This window comes from Pyxicephalus adspersus, chromosome 1 (assembly GCF_032062135.1).
Source record: "Pyxicephalus adspersus chromosome 1, UCB_Pads_2.0, whole genome shotgun sequence".
Classification (NCBI taxonomy): Eukaryota; Metazoa; Chordata; class Amphibia; order Anura; family Pyxicephalidae; genus Pyxicephalus; species Pyxicephalus adspersus.
This window is the reverse complement of record NC_092858.1, coordinates 98,093,394-98,110,375: the sequence shown is the minus strand read 5'-3', so window position 1 is coordinate 98,110,375 and position 16,982 is coordinate 98,093,394. Positions and strand designations below refer to the sequence as shown.

The 16,982-nt window shown below is 36.3% G+C and overlaps 1 protein-coding gene across 4 annotated transcripts in view; it reads right to left on the bottom strand.

Moving 5' to 3' along the window:
* Positions 1-4,514: 4,514 nt before the first annotated feature.
* PTPRU (protein tyrosine phosphatase receptor type U) overlaps positions 4,515-16,982 on the bottom strand; it is an 80,063-nt gene continuing 67,595 nt past the window's right edge. For 2 of the 4 annotated variants that reach the window (XM_072419939.1, XM_072419954.1), the window contains 8 exons: positions 12,940-12,957; positions 11,735-11,771; positions 11,212-11,309; positions 7,702-7,818; positions 5,797-5,951; positions 5,573-5,708; positions 5,337-5,486; positions 4,515-4,724 (listed from right to left, as the gene is read on the bottom strand). In XM_072419939.1, coding sequence (XP_072276040.1) covers positions 4,530-4,724; positions 5,337-5,486; positions 5,573-5,708; positions 5,797-5,951; positions 7,702-7,818; positions 11,212-11,309; positions 11,735-11,771; positions 12,940-12,957 — 906 coding nt within the window. In that variant the 3' untranslated portion in view covers positions 4,515-4,529. The remainder of the gene's footprint in view (positions 4,725-5,336; positions 5,487-5,572; positions 5,709-5,796; positions 5,952-7,701; positions 7,819-11,211; positions 11,310-11,734; positions 11,772-12,939; positions 12,958-16,982) is intronic. The other 2 variants (XM_072419945.1, XM_072419963.1) reach the window with 1 other exon arrangement.

The window sequence follows — 16,982 nt, the reverse complement described above, 5'->3', positions numbered from 1 at the left end:
TGCCTAAATGGTAATGTGAAAATTGGGCAAGATGGACACTTTTGTTAGACAAGAGTATGACAATTTACAGGCCTTAGGTACACCTCTGGAAATAAAGTTAGGTTTCATATACACATAGCATTTTAGTTTTAAACATTTAATATGGCTGATTTGCTTTACATGGTTGTGTCTTTCAGTATACATTTTTTTTCTATTTACTATTTATTTAGCCTTACCAAAGATTCTACCATATTTGGTTTAATGTTTCTCAGGCTTTTCACTGCGTAGAAGACATCGACCACACTGTGGCATCGGATCATCTCACAGAGCATGGCGCAGGCACAAAATGTTCCACTTCGACCTCCACCGTTTCTGCAGCAAAGGCATCAAATTAAATTGAGCAGTTCTGGCAAAAAAAAACAGCTGTAGCAGCACAGAAGATGCAACTCTACTTACAAGCAATGTACAAGTAATCTGTGTTCTCTGTTCTGTTCCTGCCATTGCTCTACCATGGAAAGTAATTGTAAGAAAGACCTTTTGGTGTCTGGAGTATCTCTGTAAGGGGACCATCGTAGATACTGGAAATGCTTAACTAGTAGATGTTCATCCTAAAACAATGTAGATGAAAAAGGTAAATGCCAGTGATGGCAGCACTCCATAATAAAACATCATTTAAAAATGTTTAATTACAGAAGTCATACATTTTAAATACAGAGGCACAGCATATATCGAAAATGCTTTTGAATAGTACTATAATCAAGCAATAACAGAACACATGAAAGAGAGAGATTTCTCCACAATGACTAAAGCTACAAAGGTGAATAAGAACTTGTTTTAAAAAGCTTTTATTGTTTTTCCATGTTATGTAAATATTTTAATGTACATAATCTGGGTCTTGTTTACTTTCCCCTAGGGCTTTACAAAAGCCACTAAATCAAAACTCTTAAAGCTTATAAGGGTGCCCATTGTACCTCCTCAGATCATCATCATGCTTTATTGCTGTACAGATACATCAAACATCATGTATAGCAATATCTAAAGGCATAGTTTGAATGTGGTACAAATACTATAATTTAATTAACCTTAAGTGTATTAAAACTGCCTATCAGTGTGAAATATAAAGTTTATGCCTGTCACAATATTAGTCAAGTTAACACAGCTATATCCTTATACCCTATCTTTACTGACAGCATTTTCTATTGCTGTGTGCAGAAATCTTCATTTTCAAAACACTAGCACCCATGGCTTCTGGTCTGAATCCTCACCCACAGCAAAATGCTTTCCTAGCGTGCAGACCTGCTTGGTAGGAATATTAAAATGAACAGGATTAGAAGGTCAAATGTGGTTATATGCTGCAATATATGCCTTCTATGGATTAATCAAAACATTGCGTGCATTATTTCCATTTGACTCAATTCACTATATCGGTCGCATTGAAAAGTAGTAGGTAAACATAGGGAATAAATAATCAAGTAACCTGATATATCTTGATTACACACATAAAAATTGGCAGACATATTGCATGTAATCACATAGAGAGGGTAGGTGTTTTTTTTTTCTATTCTTTGGTGTGTGTAGGAAAAAAAAAATATAATTGGATTTTATGTGTGTTTCAACTGTATTATAACACTGCTGCCCTATATATTACAAATATTAAAACTAGTGTATACTCATAACAGTGTCAAAGAGCACTGTGAATTTTCTAAACATAGAGCATGGCAGAATTTATTTATTCTTGGGCTTCTCCTGCGTCATGTCTGAGCTTGGGTTAATAAACTCTACCAACAACATGTTATTTCAAAAAGCAGTCAAGGCTGCTGGCTATTAACCTTGTAAACATGGCTGTACATATGTAATTATGCAATATGCATATAAATATTTGTTGATTTTATTCCTATTTAATATATATATATACACAAACACACTATAAACTTTATGTTCCCTTTAAAAAGGGGAAAGAACTCTGACTGGCTTCTATTGGCGAGTTCTCCTGGCTCATCTTGTACCTAATGCCCTTCTTTGTGCGCTTCACTTATCTGCATAGAAAGCACCATACATGGCTCTGCAATGTACCATTTCTACTATCTGAAAGGCACAGCATTAACATGCTAATCTCTCTATTAAGATCGAAATATGCATTTTTGCTATGCACCTAAATGTTTCTGGACACAAATTGCTACTATTATTTATCTCCCAGACTCAAAACAATCCATTCAAAATTTTACTTTTTATATTGGTTCAATTGCCATGTGTCTCATTTTCCTATAAGATTCTTCAATAACTGAGAGAGGAAAAGTTAATGTTAAGTGCACAGAAGAGATTACTAAATATATGTGATTTCCAAACAAATAAAATAACACATAGAGAGTCCTGAGAAAATGTAATTTATCTATGGCACTTACCATAACACTATTGTATCTATTTTAAAGGCAGAGAATAGGAAATCATAATGTACAGTAAACCAATAGCAATCAGAGCTCAGTTTTCTGCAGTCAGATCAATGAAAGGTGATCACTCATTGATATGGGTTACTGCCCTTAGCAATTTCATTTTTGTCTTATTAAACAAGGTCCAGAGTGTCAACCTTAAGGATGTCAAGAGTTATATATCTAGTCTTTATATCATCAAACCCGTGTTCTCTCCATTAAACATTTTTATAAAATCTCATATTGCGCATATAACCATACATGTTACCATAATTTACACAGTCTCTCTCTGTCATTTGTAAATACATATTCTTTCTAAAGCACTTTTATCTGTCATGCCTTTGCTTTTTTACCTAATCTATCTTACTCTTTCTTCTTCCATACCCTATCTGATTTATTTTTTTTATCTTCCCCTTTTTATCTTTTCCCCTTTGGTATGCCCTCCACACAAAGTCAGACTTCATTTCCCAACTTAGCTGACATTGCCAACTTCCTCCTCCTCTCTACTTTCAAGCACTAGCCCATTCAAGTTTTGCCCCCCCACCCCCACCCCAATGACTGCATAGACATTAGTGCCACCTAAGGCATGGGGACAATAGGGCAACTTTACATTTGTACCTATAGAGTTGGGGACCTGGAAGAGTAGGACTAACCGTGGTCTTGGTATTTCAGCATCACATTATGTTTGGTTGTAGGCTCTCACCTAGGTAACAACATAATTGGCCTATTTTATAAAAGCTGTCCAAGACTGGAGAAGATTGACTTTATTGGGAGAATGGGGGTGATCCAGCAAACCTGGCCCAATGTATGTGGCTATGTGCCATCTCTGGCAGCATTGTTTTTTAGGCAATGGCCTATGTTCACTTTGGAAAAATCCAGCTCAAGCAAATAGGGCACAGATGTTAAAAATTACAAGCTATGATGCAGATGCTTTGTGTAAAAAGATGCACATGATACAGGCTACATGGCTGTAGGCTAGGGGGCATATAGTACCCTGGATACTATATATATATATATATATATATATATATCACGTAGAGATAAACATATCACATTGAAACACTGCACCATTAGTGTCTATCAACCTCTTACAACAGCTGCCTTTCTAAGCAGATGTATCAAAAAATAATCAGACACTGCCTACAGAAAATCAATGTACAAATCGAATGTACATGTCAAACAGCCAACAAGACAGATAACTACAGAGAAAATCTGAAGTATCAGCTACACTGACTGCTTGCACATTTCAGATAAGCACTATACAACTCAAACACTTGCTAAAATTGTCTATCAAAGGAATCCAATTTAATGTATTCTAAGACAGTGACTCATAAATAGAGTATACTTTAAATTCCTATTAAGAGTTCAGAAAATGATGGGTTTATTACTGCAATACTTAAACGTATTTTTGATCTATGAATTCTTACCCCAAAATGAATTTATCATTATCTACAGACTGTCTGGACATTGTCATGAAATATTCCAGATCTTTGTTGCAGTAATTCCCTTTATTTCAAAAATTACATTAAATTGAATTCTACTTTGAATATGTAGATAAGGTTTAAATTATGAAGCACATAACTTGCGGTGAAAGGAAGTTCTGTCATAAACTAGTTGACTGTTGTTTTGGTTGATATGTGCAGTTTACATTAGACTTAGACTATACACGCCATTAACCTTCACAAATACTTGCCAACATTGTTTTTAAAAATCAACATCTGATAAACTGCAGTGAAGTCTACATTACTATTCTCTATGCCCAGATTTTCTCAGCCTAGACTCCAAATGATTCACAGAAAACAATATAATATCTAAGTGCCCTTTCTGTACTGGAATTTTTTTCTCACAGCAGTTGTTCAGAAACGCTGTTGACTAGCACTGTCTGACCTAAAGATTGCTTCAAAAGCTAGAATCTACAACTTCTCTATATCAAATGCCATCATGAAAATATAGCCTAGTAAGGAAATAAAAAATGTGAAAATCCTATCCAAAATTGCTTTCAAGTAAGCTTCACAATAATGATCTAAAACGTGTGCTTGCTGCAAACACTACAGTATGCTTTTAAAGGCTAAATTTAGAAAAGAGGACTCCAAATGCAGCCAGAAAATGTGTTTAATTTGTACTCTAGTGAGGAATACATACATCAGTAAGGGCAGCATTAATGTAATTGCTAGTATCTTCTCCGTGAGCAGACAGGAGTAACGGAAGAGAACGATCTGGCGGTAACACGTCCATGCTGCGGTTTTTATCTCTGTTGTGCGGTAACAAAGCAACGCTGCATTCTTCAACACCAAGCTGTGCAGTCACTGAATTAAGGGTCTGGAAGGAAAAGAGGTATCAATAGAATGCTTACAGAATATAAGTTTTTACAGGGGATTTTCAGTTTTCAAGAAATACAGAACATGTTTAATTGGAATTGCCCATTCTAAGGTTCACTTTACTCCCTGATCTACCCCCGAACCCTACCAAAGTCCTATGTAGGTGTTAACCTTCTCAGAAAGTCAATCCTGACCAAGAAAAGTGCACATGACCCTGGTTTGCTATATGAAAGCCACAGGTGAAAAGAAAGGCAAAGCTACAATTTGGGGGGGCTATGAAAGACATATACTGAGAACTTATAGTTCCTCTTCTAAAGGGAACATGGTACTTTGGCTGGCATGGACTTACTCAAGTCTCACATTCAGCTGAGTAATTTTGTGTTTTGTAATAGTATTTATATATATCCTGGCTTGATCCTGTAAGAGGAGTTAAACCAAGGGGTTATGTTTTAGCTAATGCATAAAATGTCAACTTTACCACAGGACTGAATGAGATTTTTAAAACTGAAAATTTGGAAACCTGTTTAACCACCACTTGGCATCCACTAGTCCACTATACAGAAGTGAAAGTATACATATAAATACAAAAATTTGATCTGAAACTGCATGGTACCTGGAATTCATCCCTCAGGTGTGTTGAATTGCTCTGTGTGTCTATCTGCAGCATTTCCTTGTATGTTTGTTTGAAGTCACACACTGGTATCGCTGTATCACCACACAGACAAGCCTCTAGGATTGCATCATGGATAAAAACATATTGTTCCTGGATCAATTAAAATGAAGACAAGTAATTGTTAACAAACACTTTTTATCTTTATTATTCTTTGAACTCCTAGTCAACAATATTACCTGTGTTTGAACCATGTTTATACGCCGAGAGCATAGTGTTTTGACACAGTTGTAAATATCCACAACCCCTTCACATTCCGCCATGTCCAGCATTACATCCAGGACAATGTAGCAGCCTGTCCTTCCAGCTCCCGCACTGTAAAAGGAAAAAGACAGACGTTAAAGCCACACTCTAAAAAAATAATCAAACACATATAGAAAACAATGCACACTCTATAACTGACCTGCAATGTACCACCACAGGTCCGGCATCAGGGGGCGTGGAGGACTTCACTCTTCGGATGAAAGCAAGCAACCCCGTGGCATGAAACGGTACACCATGTTCTGGCCATGAGAGAAAGTGGAACTGCTTTACTTCATGCCTAGCGGTATAGCCACGCTAAAAAAAAAAAAAAGGAAAAACAGGTGTGTTGGTCTCCATCATTTATCAAGAAAATTAGTACCTGACAGGCAACATCTAATTTGCAGACAAGATTAGTGATAACTCAACTAAGGTGAGAATGGAGCTGCCTACAAAACAAATATGCAGTGCGATCATTTTCTCTCTCCACAATATCAAATCAAGTACTTTATCCTTGTATTTATGGGTGGGCGTATATTACAAAGGTGATATTGCTATTCTTCTACTTAAAATCTATTATATTCAAGGTGCCTTCTTACAAAAAATGACTAATTCCAGACACATTATTCTATGTAGCAAAACATTTATATTTACTATAGAGATGCACATGAAACAAAATATCATCAAGCTCACTTCAAGTGAATCTATCAGTAATTCTAGAAGTCTGCATTAACATATTTAAATCTTATACAGCAACAGTGTAAACATTTACATTTTATCATTAGAATGCAATCCTAGAGGTTTAGACTAATGACCCTGTCCTGAGCAGCAAAGAGAAGCTAATTTGTGTTACATTACAAAGTACAAATACTAGTTCAGTACATTATAGTCCAGGAATTAGATGCTGATTTTGAATGGAGCTGAATAAAGATGCCCCCAAGCTTTGACACAGGAAATGTACAGTTCTATCTCTATTATAGGTAATAAATACCTCCAATTATTACACTATATCACTTTACATGTCTGTGACGGTTCCCATCTATCCAAGTCATTGTATATCTAGTAGTAAGTAGTCACATTCAAATAGACTTGGTCTTGTAATGCTAAAGACATTTTGCAGCCTTTTAAGCTTTTATCGTATGGTGACTGCACAAAAATTTACACAAAATGAAAATTCCTAGCAAGGTAACAGATAGCAATAATTATAACAATATTAAACTGTGTTTTTAAAGTGCCAACATATTACCCAGCGCTTTACATTAAATAGGGGTTGTAAATGATAGACAATGACACAGGAGGAGCAGAATTATAAAACCTGAGAGAGGTTCTAAACCAGGGGTCGGTAAACTCCAGCCTTTAGCCCAGATACGGCCTAGCCGGTAGATCGTTTCTGTCTAATGCCCCCTAACCGATCCGGTCTGTTGCCAGCGGATCGGCCAGGGGGCGTTATGAACTGCCCCCCTGCAGTTGCTCCCCTATTTACTGCGGCCGGCATTGATACTTCCGCCACCGCGGTAAATAGGGAAAGCTCCCTGAAGGTAAATCCCTCTCCTCCACAATGCATACGGAGGAGAGGGATTTCACTTCAGGGGACGTTCCCTGGTGCTGGGCAGAGCCATAAGGGTGGGTCTGGCCTAGTGTGCTCCCGCCCACCCCATAAATGGACTAGTGGCCATAAAACTTTGCCGACCCTGTTCTAAACCTTCTCTATTCTGCATCTTTCAAGTAGATATTAAACAGATTTAGTAAAATAACACAAAAAGGTATACAAGTAAAAACATATTCTAAAAGCTGGTAACCAAGCAGAATACGCATTCTATCAACAGCAATTGATATAGTTTTTACATAAAGAAGTTGCAAATTTATGTATTTTAAAATTACTTAAAATTTAATATAAAAACTATAATAAATATTATAACTTTAGTGCCCAAATTCCAAACAATAGTGTTTTTAGCAACTTGAGAATTTGCCAGCTTACATATTTAATGTAGGCTCATAGCTGTTTTTTGTCATTCAATACCAGAGCAAAAAGGCACCTAATGATAAATGCTGAATTGTAGTCTCTTACCCGTTCCAGAGCAAGTGTCCTCACAGTATATTCTGCCAAGGTTTCTGTGTTGAGCAAAGTTATGCGAATATCTCCATATGTTTCAGTGGTATCTGGCCAATACTTGCTGCATTTCACCTGGGTAAGGTGTAAATTGTAAAGTTTTATGGAAAAGAATAGTATTTTGCATTTAGGCACCTTTTGTCTCAGCTTCTATGCATGTACCTATTGTCTAATCTTGATAGTTTAAAAAGTGGAACACATATAAACAGTAAGAACATGTATATTGTTTTATAATTCTTTTTTCTACTATACTTGAAAATATAACGTATTGCATATAGATCTTAAATTTTTATTTTTACAGTCAGCTGATTGCTAAGCTTATTTTATATTTATCTATTTTAAGCCAAAAGAGACAGCGCTCAATAGCTTAAGTTACAGTTCTTCCTGCCTGTTTTCTGCGGGCAGGGCCAATACAGACACTAATGTAAAATAACGGACTGTCTAAAACAAGGATATCCAGCTCCAGTACTCCAAAATCATGATCTACACAGATTTTTAGTATTTTCCTAACAGATGGCAGTAAATGTAGTAACTGCGCTTTGCAAAGGGTCAGAAAATTGTTCTCCAACCCTCCAGGATTGTTAAGAGAGTTAGATAATACTGGTCTAAAAACAAAAACATTTTGTTATCCTCTCTTTTTAGAATATGGTGTAATTCGCACATATGTATTTAATGCTTTTTTAAAATAAAACAGAAACAGGTCTTTACTTAATAAACAATAAATAGTATATTAAACATGTTGTATTTTTGCCAGACCAGTGGAACTGTCCCCATCCCTCTTGCCTAAAGCTGCAAAAAAAAAAAAAAATCCAAGAAATGTGCACCTGACAAAAAAGTACATTTGAATTTTGAGCCACAAACTGATTTAGGTTGATTTGAGTTGAACCTGGGCAGTAAATAAAATGCAACTTGAAAAGACCAAGCCAATATATTTCCCAGCATTTGCATTTTCAGCCTCAGCAGGACAATGTGTAAGAACTTAATTTAGTAAAATAGAAAAAGTCTGCCCATATTATGCACCAGTTAGACATGCACAGCCTGGAGTACTGAGGATTTTAGCAAGACCTAATGACAAAGACAGATAGAAGGAAGGGACAATATGTCTGTACCCCCCTGCAGGCTAACAGGAATTTATTGCCTCTTCTCAGAGCGCTAACAACAAAAATAATGTACTTTGAATGGAGCATATTTTTCTCCAGGAAGATGATAAAAAGGCATGAGAAAATGCTTAGATGGCACATGGAGTCCATCCAGGCGAGCAGAAGGGGAAGTATGGTTTGCGAAGTGTGTTAAGCCCTACGACTGTGTGATGGATGCAATACAAGACACACAGTGATAAAGAGAGTAAACTAATTACATCGCTTTCACGTCAGCAATGTTAGGGAGGGCGCTGAAGGAAGACTGCTAATGAGAAGGGAAAATTAGACCAGCAGAGACCAAACAAAATCATTACAGTTAATGGAGATTTACGAGAAAACACAATTTAAAAAATGATCTGATGTAAGGAACATTGTTCTTAATTACCTGTCAGAGCAACACAGCGACAATACTAATCATATTAGCCTTGCAAAGAAGCATCCAGTTCACAGTCACAACTGCTATTTCTCCTTGCAACTTCACTTCTACACAGCAAAAGTCATATCTTTATGAATATAAATTTGTGAGAAATATCAAACATCTGCTGGCTTATGTTTTTCCTCTTTTTTGTCTCTATATGATTATCCCATTCATAATCTACCTTTATGTCATTCCTTCCCAAAGCTGCAGAGCCTACACATTATGCATTCAAGAAATGGGCTTAATCAATGTACTGCTAGTCTCCCTCAGCTGGGAAAGATTAAACATGGATCTGTAGATTTCTCTATCAAAGGAGTTAACCATCAGGCTGCTGAGTTATTTCTTAGCCACAGGCAAACTTCTGATATTTGTAAAAACAGGAAAGCAGCAATTCCATCCTACAACACTGCTTTTAAACAAATTTGCCATGGTGGAAACATTGCCAACCTCTCTTTCTGAAAATACTAGTAGCCTGGCTGTCATGCTGTCCCTTTAGCCCCGTATGGATGTCAGATTACTGCTGCTGTAAGCAATCTTTGTGTTTGTTTTTAGTGATAGATGAATGAATAAGCACTGCACTGTTCTGTTCTTTGGAAAGGAGAAGGACGATCGAATAGCACCCCTCTGTGCTCTCCTCAACAGGAAAGCACAGCAGTCATTCCTGATTGGTCCTTCGTCAATCTGCCAGGGCTGACCAATGAACAAAATCAGGGGACTGATATACACATGCTAGATTTTCACAAAAGACGAGCACAACCATTTGTCTTGAGCAACACTCATTTGATGTGTGTACATAGCTTTTGGCTTTGATACAATGGCCACTGACCTGGAACATGTACATAGATAAAAACGTTTTGATTGGTTTGTGAGCTACCATCTCTGTATACAATGTATTTAGTAGGTCTGGAGTTTTTAGAAAAAGAGGAGCAATGGCATCCCCTGTACTTCTCTCCTGACAAGGACCTTCCAAGATCCAACACTGCATCTAGCAATCCAAGGAAGCCACTACACTATTGGCCTGCCCTCCTTTCAACTAGCCCCTCATGGTGTAATAGTTAGTGTACAAAGGCATTGCACTCTTAGGTTTTGAAATACATTTATGATGTGTTTATATTGCATTTTTACTGTCTTCTATGAAGATAAAAAAAAGCAATATAAACACTGCAAAATAGGCAATGGTGCATAAAAAACACAAGCCAAATCAACAGTAACAATGAACACACATTAACAATAGCCCATACAATTTAGGTCAAACATCATACATTACATTACATCTCCTTCACAAATGCAAATTCATAGCTAAGTACAAATGCCCAAGCACACAAACTCAAAAGAAGCTGTCTTGCAAGTTTATTACAGCTCAGAAATGGAAAACTGTAGCTTCCAGTTTACATTAAACACAACAAAAACTACATAAGGCATTTTCTCTTTATAGGGTAAATCCCATTTTATTTGCATCACTAATAAATAGGACTTTGCACCAGTGGGTTGCATAATTTAGGAAAAACTTATAGTCTAAACCAGGGTCGCCCAACAAGTGGATCGCGATCTACCGGTAAATCCCAAAGGCAACGCGAGTAGATCGCGGAGGACTGTCTTTCAAAATTAACTCTATCGCTCACAGGAGTTATTAAGTTTTAATTGTTGGTAGATCATTCTGACTTGGTCATTTTAAAAGTAGCTTGCAAGCCAAGAAAGTGTGGGCACCCCTGGTCTAAACTATAAACAAGATCAAAACTATACAAGATCAAACCAATGTTTGTTCATTTGTAAGCATAAGTATATAAAAAAAATATAAAACCAACTGGATATTTAAAAGATTTAAAGTCATAATGTTTATCATGAACATTTATAATGTTTATCATGTACATTCTTTAAACATACAACATTGATAGTCAAAATAATACATACCCTTCCAACTTCTACCAATTTGGTGATCATTACTATACTTGAGCAGTGCTCTTGCCAAACCATCCTCCAAAAATCATAGATCATGTCTTGCTTGGGACCTGCAGTACATCAGTAATGGGACAATAATTAGGTATTTCTAGAACTGATCACATGTAAAAAATGATTATTATGCATTATTGATGAACCTCTGATTACACATGAACCTTGGTCAAACTTAAATATGCCACATTATATTTATATATAAATGCCATTTATAATGTGTGCTGCTAAAGAGAGAAGCACAACATATATGGTTAATCAAAGCTAAACAGGACTTTGTAGCGTCAATGGTGCTAGCCCACAGATGTCCTTACGCATACCTTGGCACCAATGAATACTTACATCTGGTCACATTTATAGAATATATAAAACATATTCATTTGTCTATGGGTATTTTTTTATATCAAAAGACTTTATTGGAGAATTTCTGCTATTAGCATTAATAGTAGTGAACAGTAGTGCTATTTTAACTGTAACTACCCACCTTGAGTAGCAATGAAGTGGTTTGATCTGTGATAACCCTACAAATAAAGAAAAGAAATATGAACATTAAACTGTTGCCTTCCAGCTTATCTAAAAATCCCACCATGCATTTCAGCAAGCACTGTGATCCCACAAAGAGAAGACAGATAGGGAAATAGGCTCAAGGGGGACAGACAAATGGTGTGTGCTCAAATAACACCTATACCACAACCTTTACAGGACCCAAACAAGTTTTAAAAATCTAGATTTGGGGTAGTGTCACATGGATGCATACAGCAGTCAATACATAGCGCTCTAGTAGTCTATGAGAAGTAATTAATTTTCATAGAGCATAGCAATTTCAAAGGAATTCAATGTTAATCCCGTTTACAGACAGAAATATGATTTATAAAAAGAATAAATATCAAAAAGGTGTGCTGCTTGTAGCAAACAGTCAGCATTCTAATATTTCTGTGTTATAGAAGACAGAATTAATACGGCACTAATATGGCACCTAACTGCTTGTTACAGACAATGCCGACACTTTTCTTTACTTAAGGTAATAATTAGAGGGACCACATAGTGCCATGTGACTCTACTTATAAAATAATAACAAAGGAGAATAAAAATGAGAGCTTAATGGTGAAATGACAAGTGGAGGGGAAGCCATTCTTAAATGATGCCTTCACAAAATAAAAAAAAAACTTATTTTAGATAACGGTTAGTGACAAACTAAGGGCTCAAGCTGAAATCAAAATCAAAACATATCGATATGACATACCAAGTTTGAATTATTAACATGATTATGAATTTGTAATCTGGACCAGATTACTAACCTTTGACTGAATTATGTATTTTTATGAAAAATGAGGAAGAATGAAATATGGAGCAATATCAGAGGAAGAAAGTGAGCAAAAGTGATTCCTAAGAAATATTAGATACTAGAGAATAGAGAAAGTATGAAAAAGATCATGTACAGAGGTGCTTAGGACAGGGAAAAAGAGAGAATAAAAAGGGCGTTTGTGGAAGAAAATAAGAACAGAAGTACCAGGGTTTGGAGGGAGGAAGCTGGAAGTTACTGATATATTAGAATATACGGTATGTGTCTTAATTAGAGGGTACTAGTTCGCTTAGTATAATCGAGTGGTAAAAGTCTAGCACTTATCCCAGGCACTAATGAACCTGGATGTGGAAGATGGGGGGTAGGATCACAAGCTTGATACTCACTTCTCTGTTAATCCGGATCTACCGGTGATCCCATAGACAGAATAACAGAATGATGGGGCCAGAGATGTCAAGGAGAGCAAAGAAAAGGGGCAATAAGAAAAATGAAGGACAGATGAACAAAGACAGAAAATGGGGACGTAGATAAACATTGAAAGTAAAATGAAAGGAGATAAAAAGAACAGTGGAGATATGGTGGAGAGAGAAGGGGAGAGATGTAGAAAGTCAGAGACATTTAAAAAAAAATGGTCATTATAACATGAGTTCATTTATGTCAAAGAGATGGGAGACAGTGACAAGGATAAGAATACAAAATGTTGAGGACAGACAGAAGGGCAGCAGAGAAAAGAAAGGATAAAGATGCATTAGCAGAAACAAAAGAAAGGGGCAGTTTAAGAAGTTCAAGGCACCAGTCATCACTTTACAACATAGCAGATAAAAATTAGAAAAAAAAGCATACAAGTGGAATAAAATTGGTGAAATGTGATTCTTGAGTTTGTGAATCCATCATTGTACATTATTAAACAAGAATACATAAACCATGTTTAGGGTAAAGTAGGATCAAGTAATACATAAGCGATCATAACACACATTTGATAAAGGAACCAATTCCAAGAATAAAATTATTTTAAATAACATAATAAAATATGATAGGTAAGCCTATCAGTCCCCGGAGTTTTAAAATGGAGAAGACGAAATCCTACATTTTATGTGGTGAACAGGAAGGCTTTTAAAGCATATTTTAGCCTCCATGTAAGAGAAGAGTGTCTCTTGTGTAAGCGTAGGGGTATAAATAGTTTGATAGAATTCTTGGCACTGTTTTAGGATTCAGTTAGAGTGTTTAAGAGGTTCGCCTCATGAGATTTAATATTTGATTATTACAGGAGGGATCAGTTCTCCTCTGGAAAGATGTGCCAGTAACTTGACACATATTTTAAGGATAAGGATTGTATGTTTATAGAAAGGTATTTTCTCCAGTTTATGGATGTTGAGTAGGTGGAGTACTATTTATTTGAACCTCACGCTTTGCCTACTGTTCAGAAGACAAGTGTTTGCTTTATAAGGAGACAGAACATTTTTATTTGACAACCTTAGGGTATGTTAATAGACAACCAAAATGTATGGTAATGTAATGTTTGTTGCACTGAAGTGCCATTCATTTTTAAATGAAACCCTAAAAGACTAAAGGATATGCATGGCACATCACAACGCACACGTTTAGTGCACCACATTGCATAGATGTCAATATTATGAGTTATAGCCTGTTATAACCTGTGTGAGAGTATGCAAACAGCTTCTTCGAAATACCTAGGCTGCCTTCATCAAAGGCACATAATAGCGCACAATAATGAACTGCAACAATGTGAATGTTAATGTGAATGTTCGCCCTACTACTTGCACAGAAGTCAAAAATAAAAAGGTATCCTAATGAGGGAACAATGTGTCAGACCAAGGTAGGGTAGTACAGCAACCCACAGGATAAATGATGCTTCTGCTTTATGATCATGTTTTTTTAAACAGAACTCTAATATCTATGTAAGAGTAAGATTTGAGGTAGAAAAGCAGTTGTATGTTTCAATGGTAAGACACACATAAAACCATCTGTCAACAATTGGGAATTCAGTAAATATTGTAATTTTTTTGAAGATGGAGGAGGTGTAGAAAGTAGGGGAGATTCTGATGATTCTTAAAACACACATTTAAGCCTGTAAAGTAAATGCTGTAAAATAATTTACATGTGCCTAGTGTCGAATAGTAAGAAGGACAGAACCTAAACAAATACCAAGATTAAAGTCCACCTGAATTAGTGTTTGAACACTGCAATTACAGCTTAAGCTGCGTACACACGGCAAATTTTTCTCGCCCGATAATCGGTATCGGCCAATTATCGGGCGAAAATCTGCCGTGTGTACAGTTCCTCTCATCTTTGAATTCAGCTGGTAGGATGTTCCGATGTTCAATCAGTGTGACAAAGTGACACCCAAAGTTGAAAGAATAAAAGATAAAATACTACATTTCCCTTCACCCCTACTTTACAGAATTTAACATATGTCCATATAAGAGGGCAGGACTTGTTGTTACAGGAAAGTTGTGTTGAGCAAACTTAAAGGCATAAGAAGTCAATAAAGGCAATAATACGTGTACATCTAAAGACAAATGCAGATACAACTTTTTTTTCTGTTTCAAAATTAATGCATTAGCTCACTTTTGATTGTTTTGAGAAATTTTAGTTTTTCTTTAGCTGGTTGCTTTTTAAGGCTAAAATGTTCCATTGCAGCCAAGGTAGATAGCAGAGATATTTTCCTTTACAAAATGGGCAGTAAAACACACACACAGGTAACCTTTGGTTGACTATATTTATGTTGCTTATCTTAATCTTTACCAGGTTTATTTTTGCAATAAAATTCATGTGACAGTGGAATAAAAGGGAAGGCCTTTTATACAGGTTATCATAAACCTAGTATCTAGACAACGTAAACAATACAAACAGCCATGATCTTTCATTCTTATAAAATATTTTCCCATTTTTCTTGACTCATTCTTTTGCTGCAGTACCTACAGGACGTTTGAAATGTTAAGGTACCCCACAAGCTCACATCTGATGTCTGGGATATAAGCATAGAAGAGATTTATTTCATGTGATGATGTACTGACACTAGACTTCAAATCATAATAAGAGCCTCTGCTTCCTCATTTAACACACACTGTTCTTAACCAAGGAGCCAGCTCATTATCGGAAAAATTTCTCAACACATTCTAAATGTAAATTAAAGTTATTTTACTAAAACAGTATTCATTCCAAGGGGTGCATGATACATCCAGTGTATTTTAGTGGATATTATAGATGATAACAGTCTGGCTTAAATGCAAGCAATTTAAGGACAATAGTCATTACATTTGTGCTCAAGGTTCAGCATTCCAAAGTGTTACTAAGAACATAAACTTAAATGTGCTGGCACACAATACGGACAAAGCAGCTGCAACCTATTGTACTTTGGCAAACAAGCATGTTAACTGTGATAGAAGAGTGTCATAAAAGCCCTTTGTGCCATAGAATCAAGGTGTACAAGTGGAAAGAAAAAGTAAAAAACACAGTTGTACTCCAAGTGCATGTATAGAGCATTGCCAGTGCATAGTTACCTATGTTTAGCTCTACACGCTTAATTTTATGGATTGGCTGTTCTGTTGGTAATTAACATAAATATACCACATTTTATTACAAGTAATTCAGGACTCCTAGAAACAAGACACACTATTGTCTATATTTTCATTTTACCAGTGAGAGACAGTTAACTTATTTTATTCCAAATTACTCCACCCATGGTGCTGAAAGATATAACTGCCTGAAGTGTAAAGCTTAAAATTGGGACACAATGAAAGAGAAATCCCTCAGAAATAATATTTTTCTTTTTTGAGCAAACAGATGTCCCTCATCCCCAGCACAATATATGACTCTGTCAGGCTAGACTACTGAATCAGTTCCATCATCAACAAAGGTTAAAAAATGACTTTGAATGAATGATTTATTAGTTTCTAAATATCTCTAAACCATTAATATGTAAAGGGCGATGCATTGTAATAAGAACACTGGAAAGCTTGATAATCCCAGTATGCTTTGGAGCAGGCTGCATATAACTGAATGAAGGCATGTCTACATAAGTTCATGTGTTTCCTCATGCATTATCAAAATGCTTGGGAAGACACAGTGCATGCTTGCTGCAACATGAGTGCATTGGAAAGATGCAGTGGGTTGCCATTGAAAAAGAATGACACCCAATGCACCTTGCCCATGCACTCCTGGTTCAGCAAGAGAAAAGGACAACAATGAATAGAGCATGAATTTGGGTGCACCGGTCAACCCATTTAAATAAACATGGGGCAAAACATGTCAACGCACAAATGCTAAAGCAGTGCAGCAGCACTCGTGTGAACTAAGCCAGATGATGCAGTGGTGGCCAGGAGAGCATGAGTGGTGTGTCTCTGCTGTCTGTCTCACTCTACAATTTGTCTGAGATAAAAAAAAATGTAAAATTAGCAGACCAAAG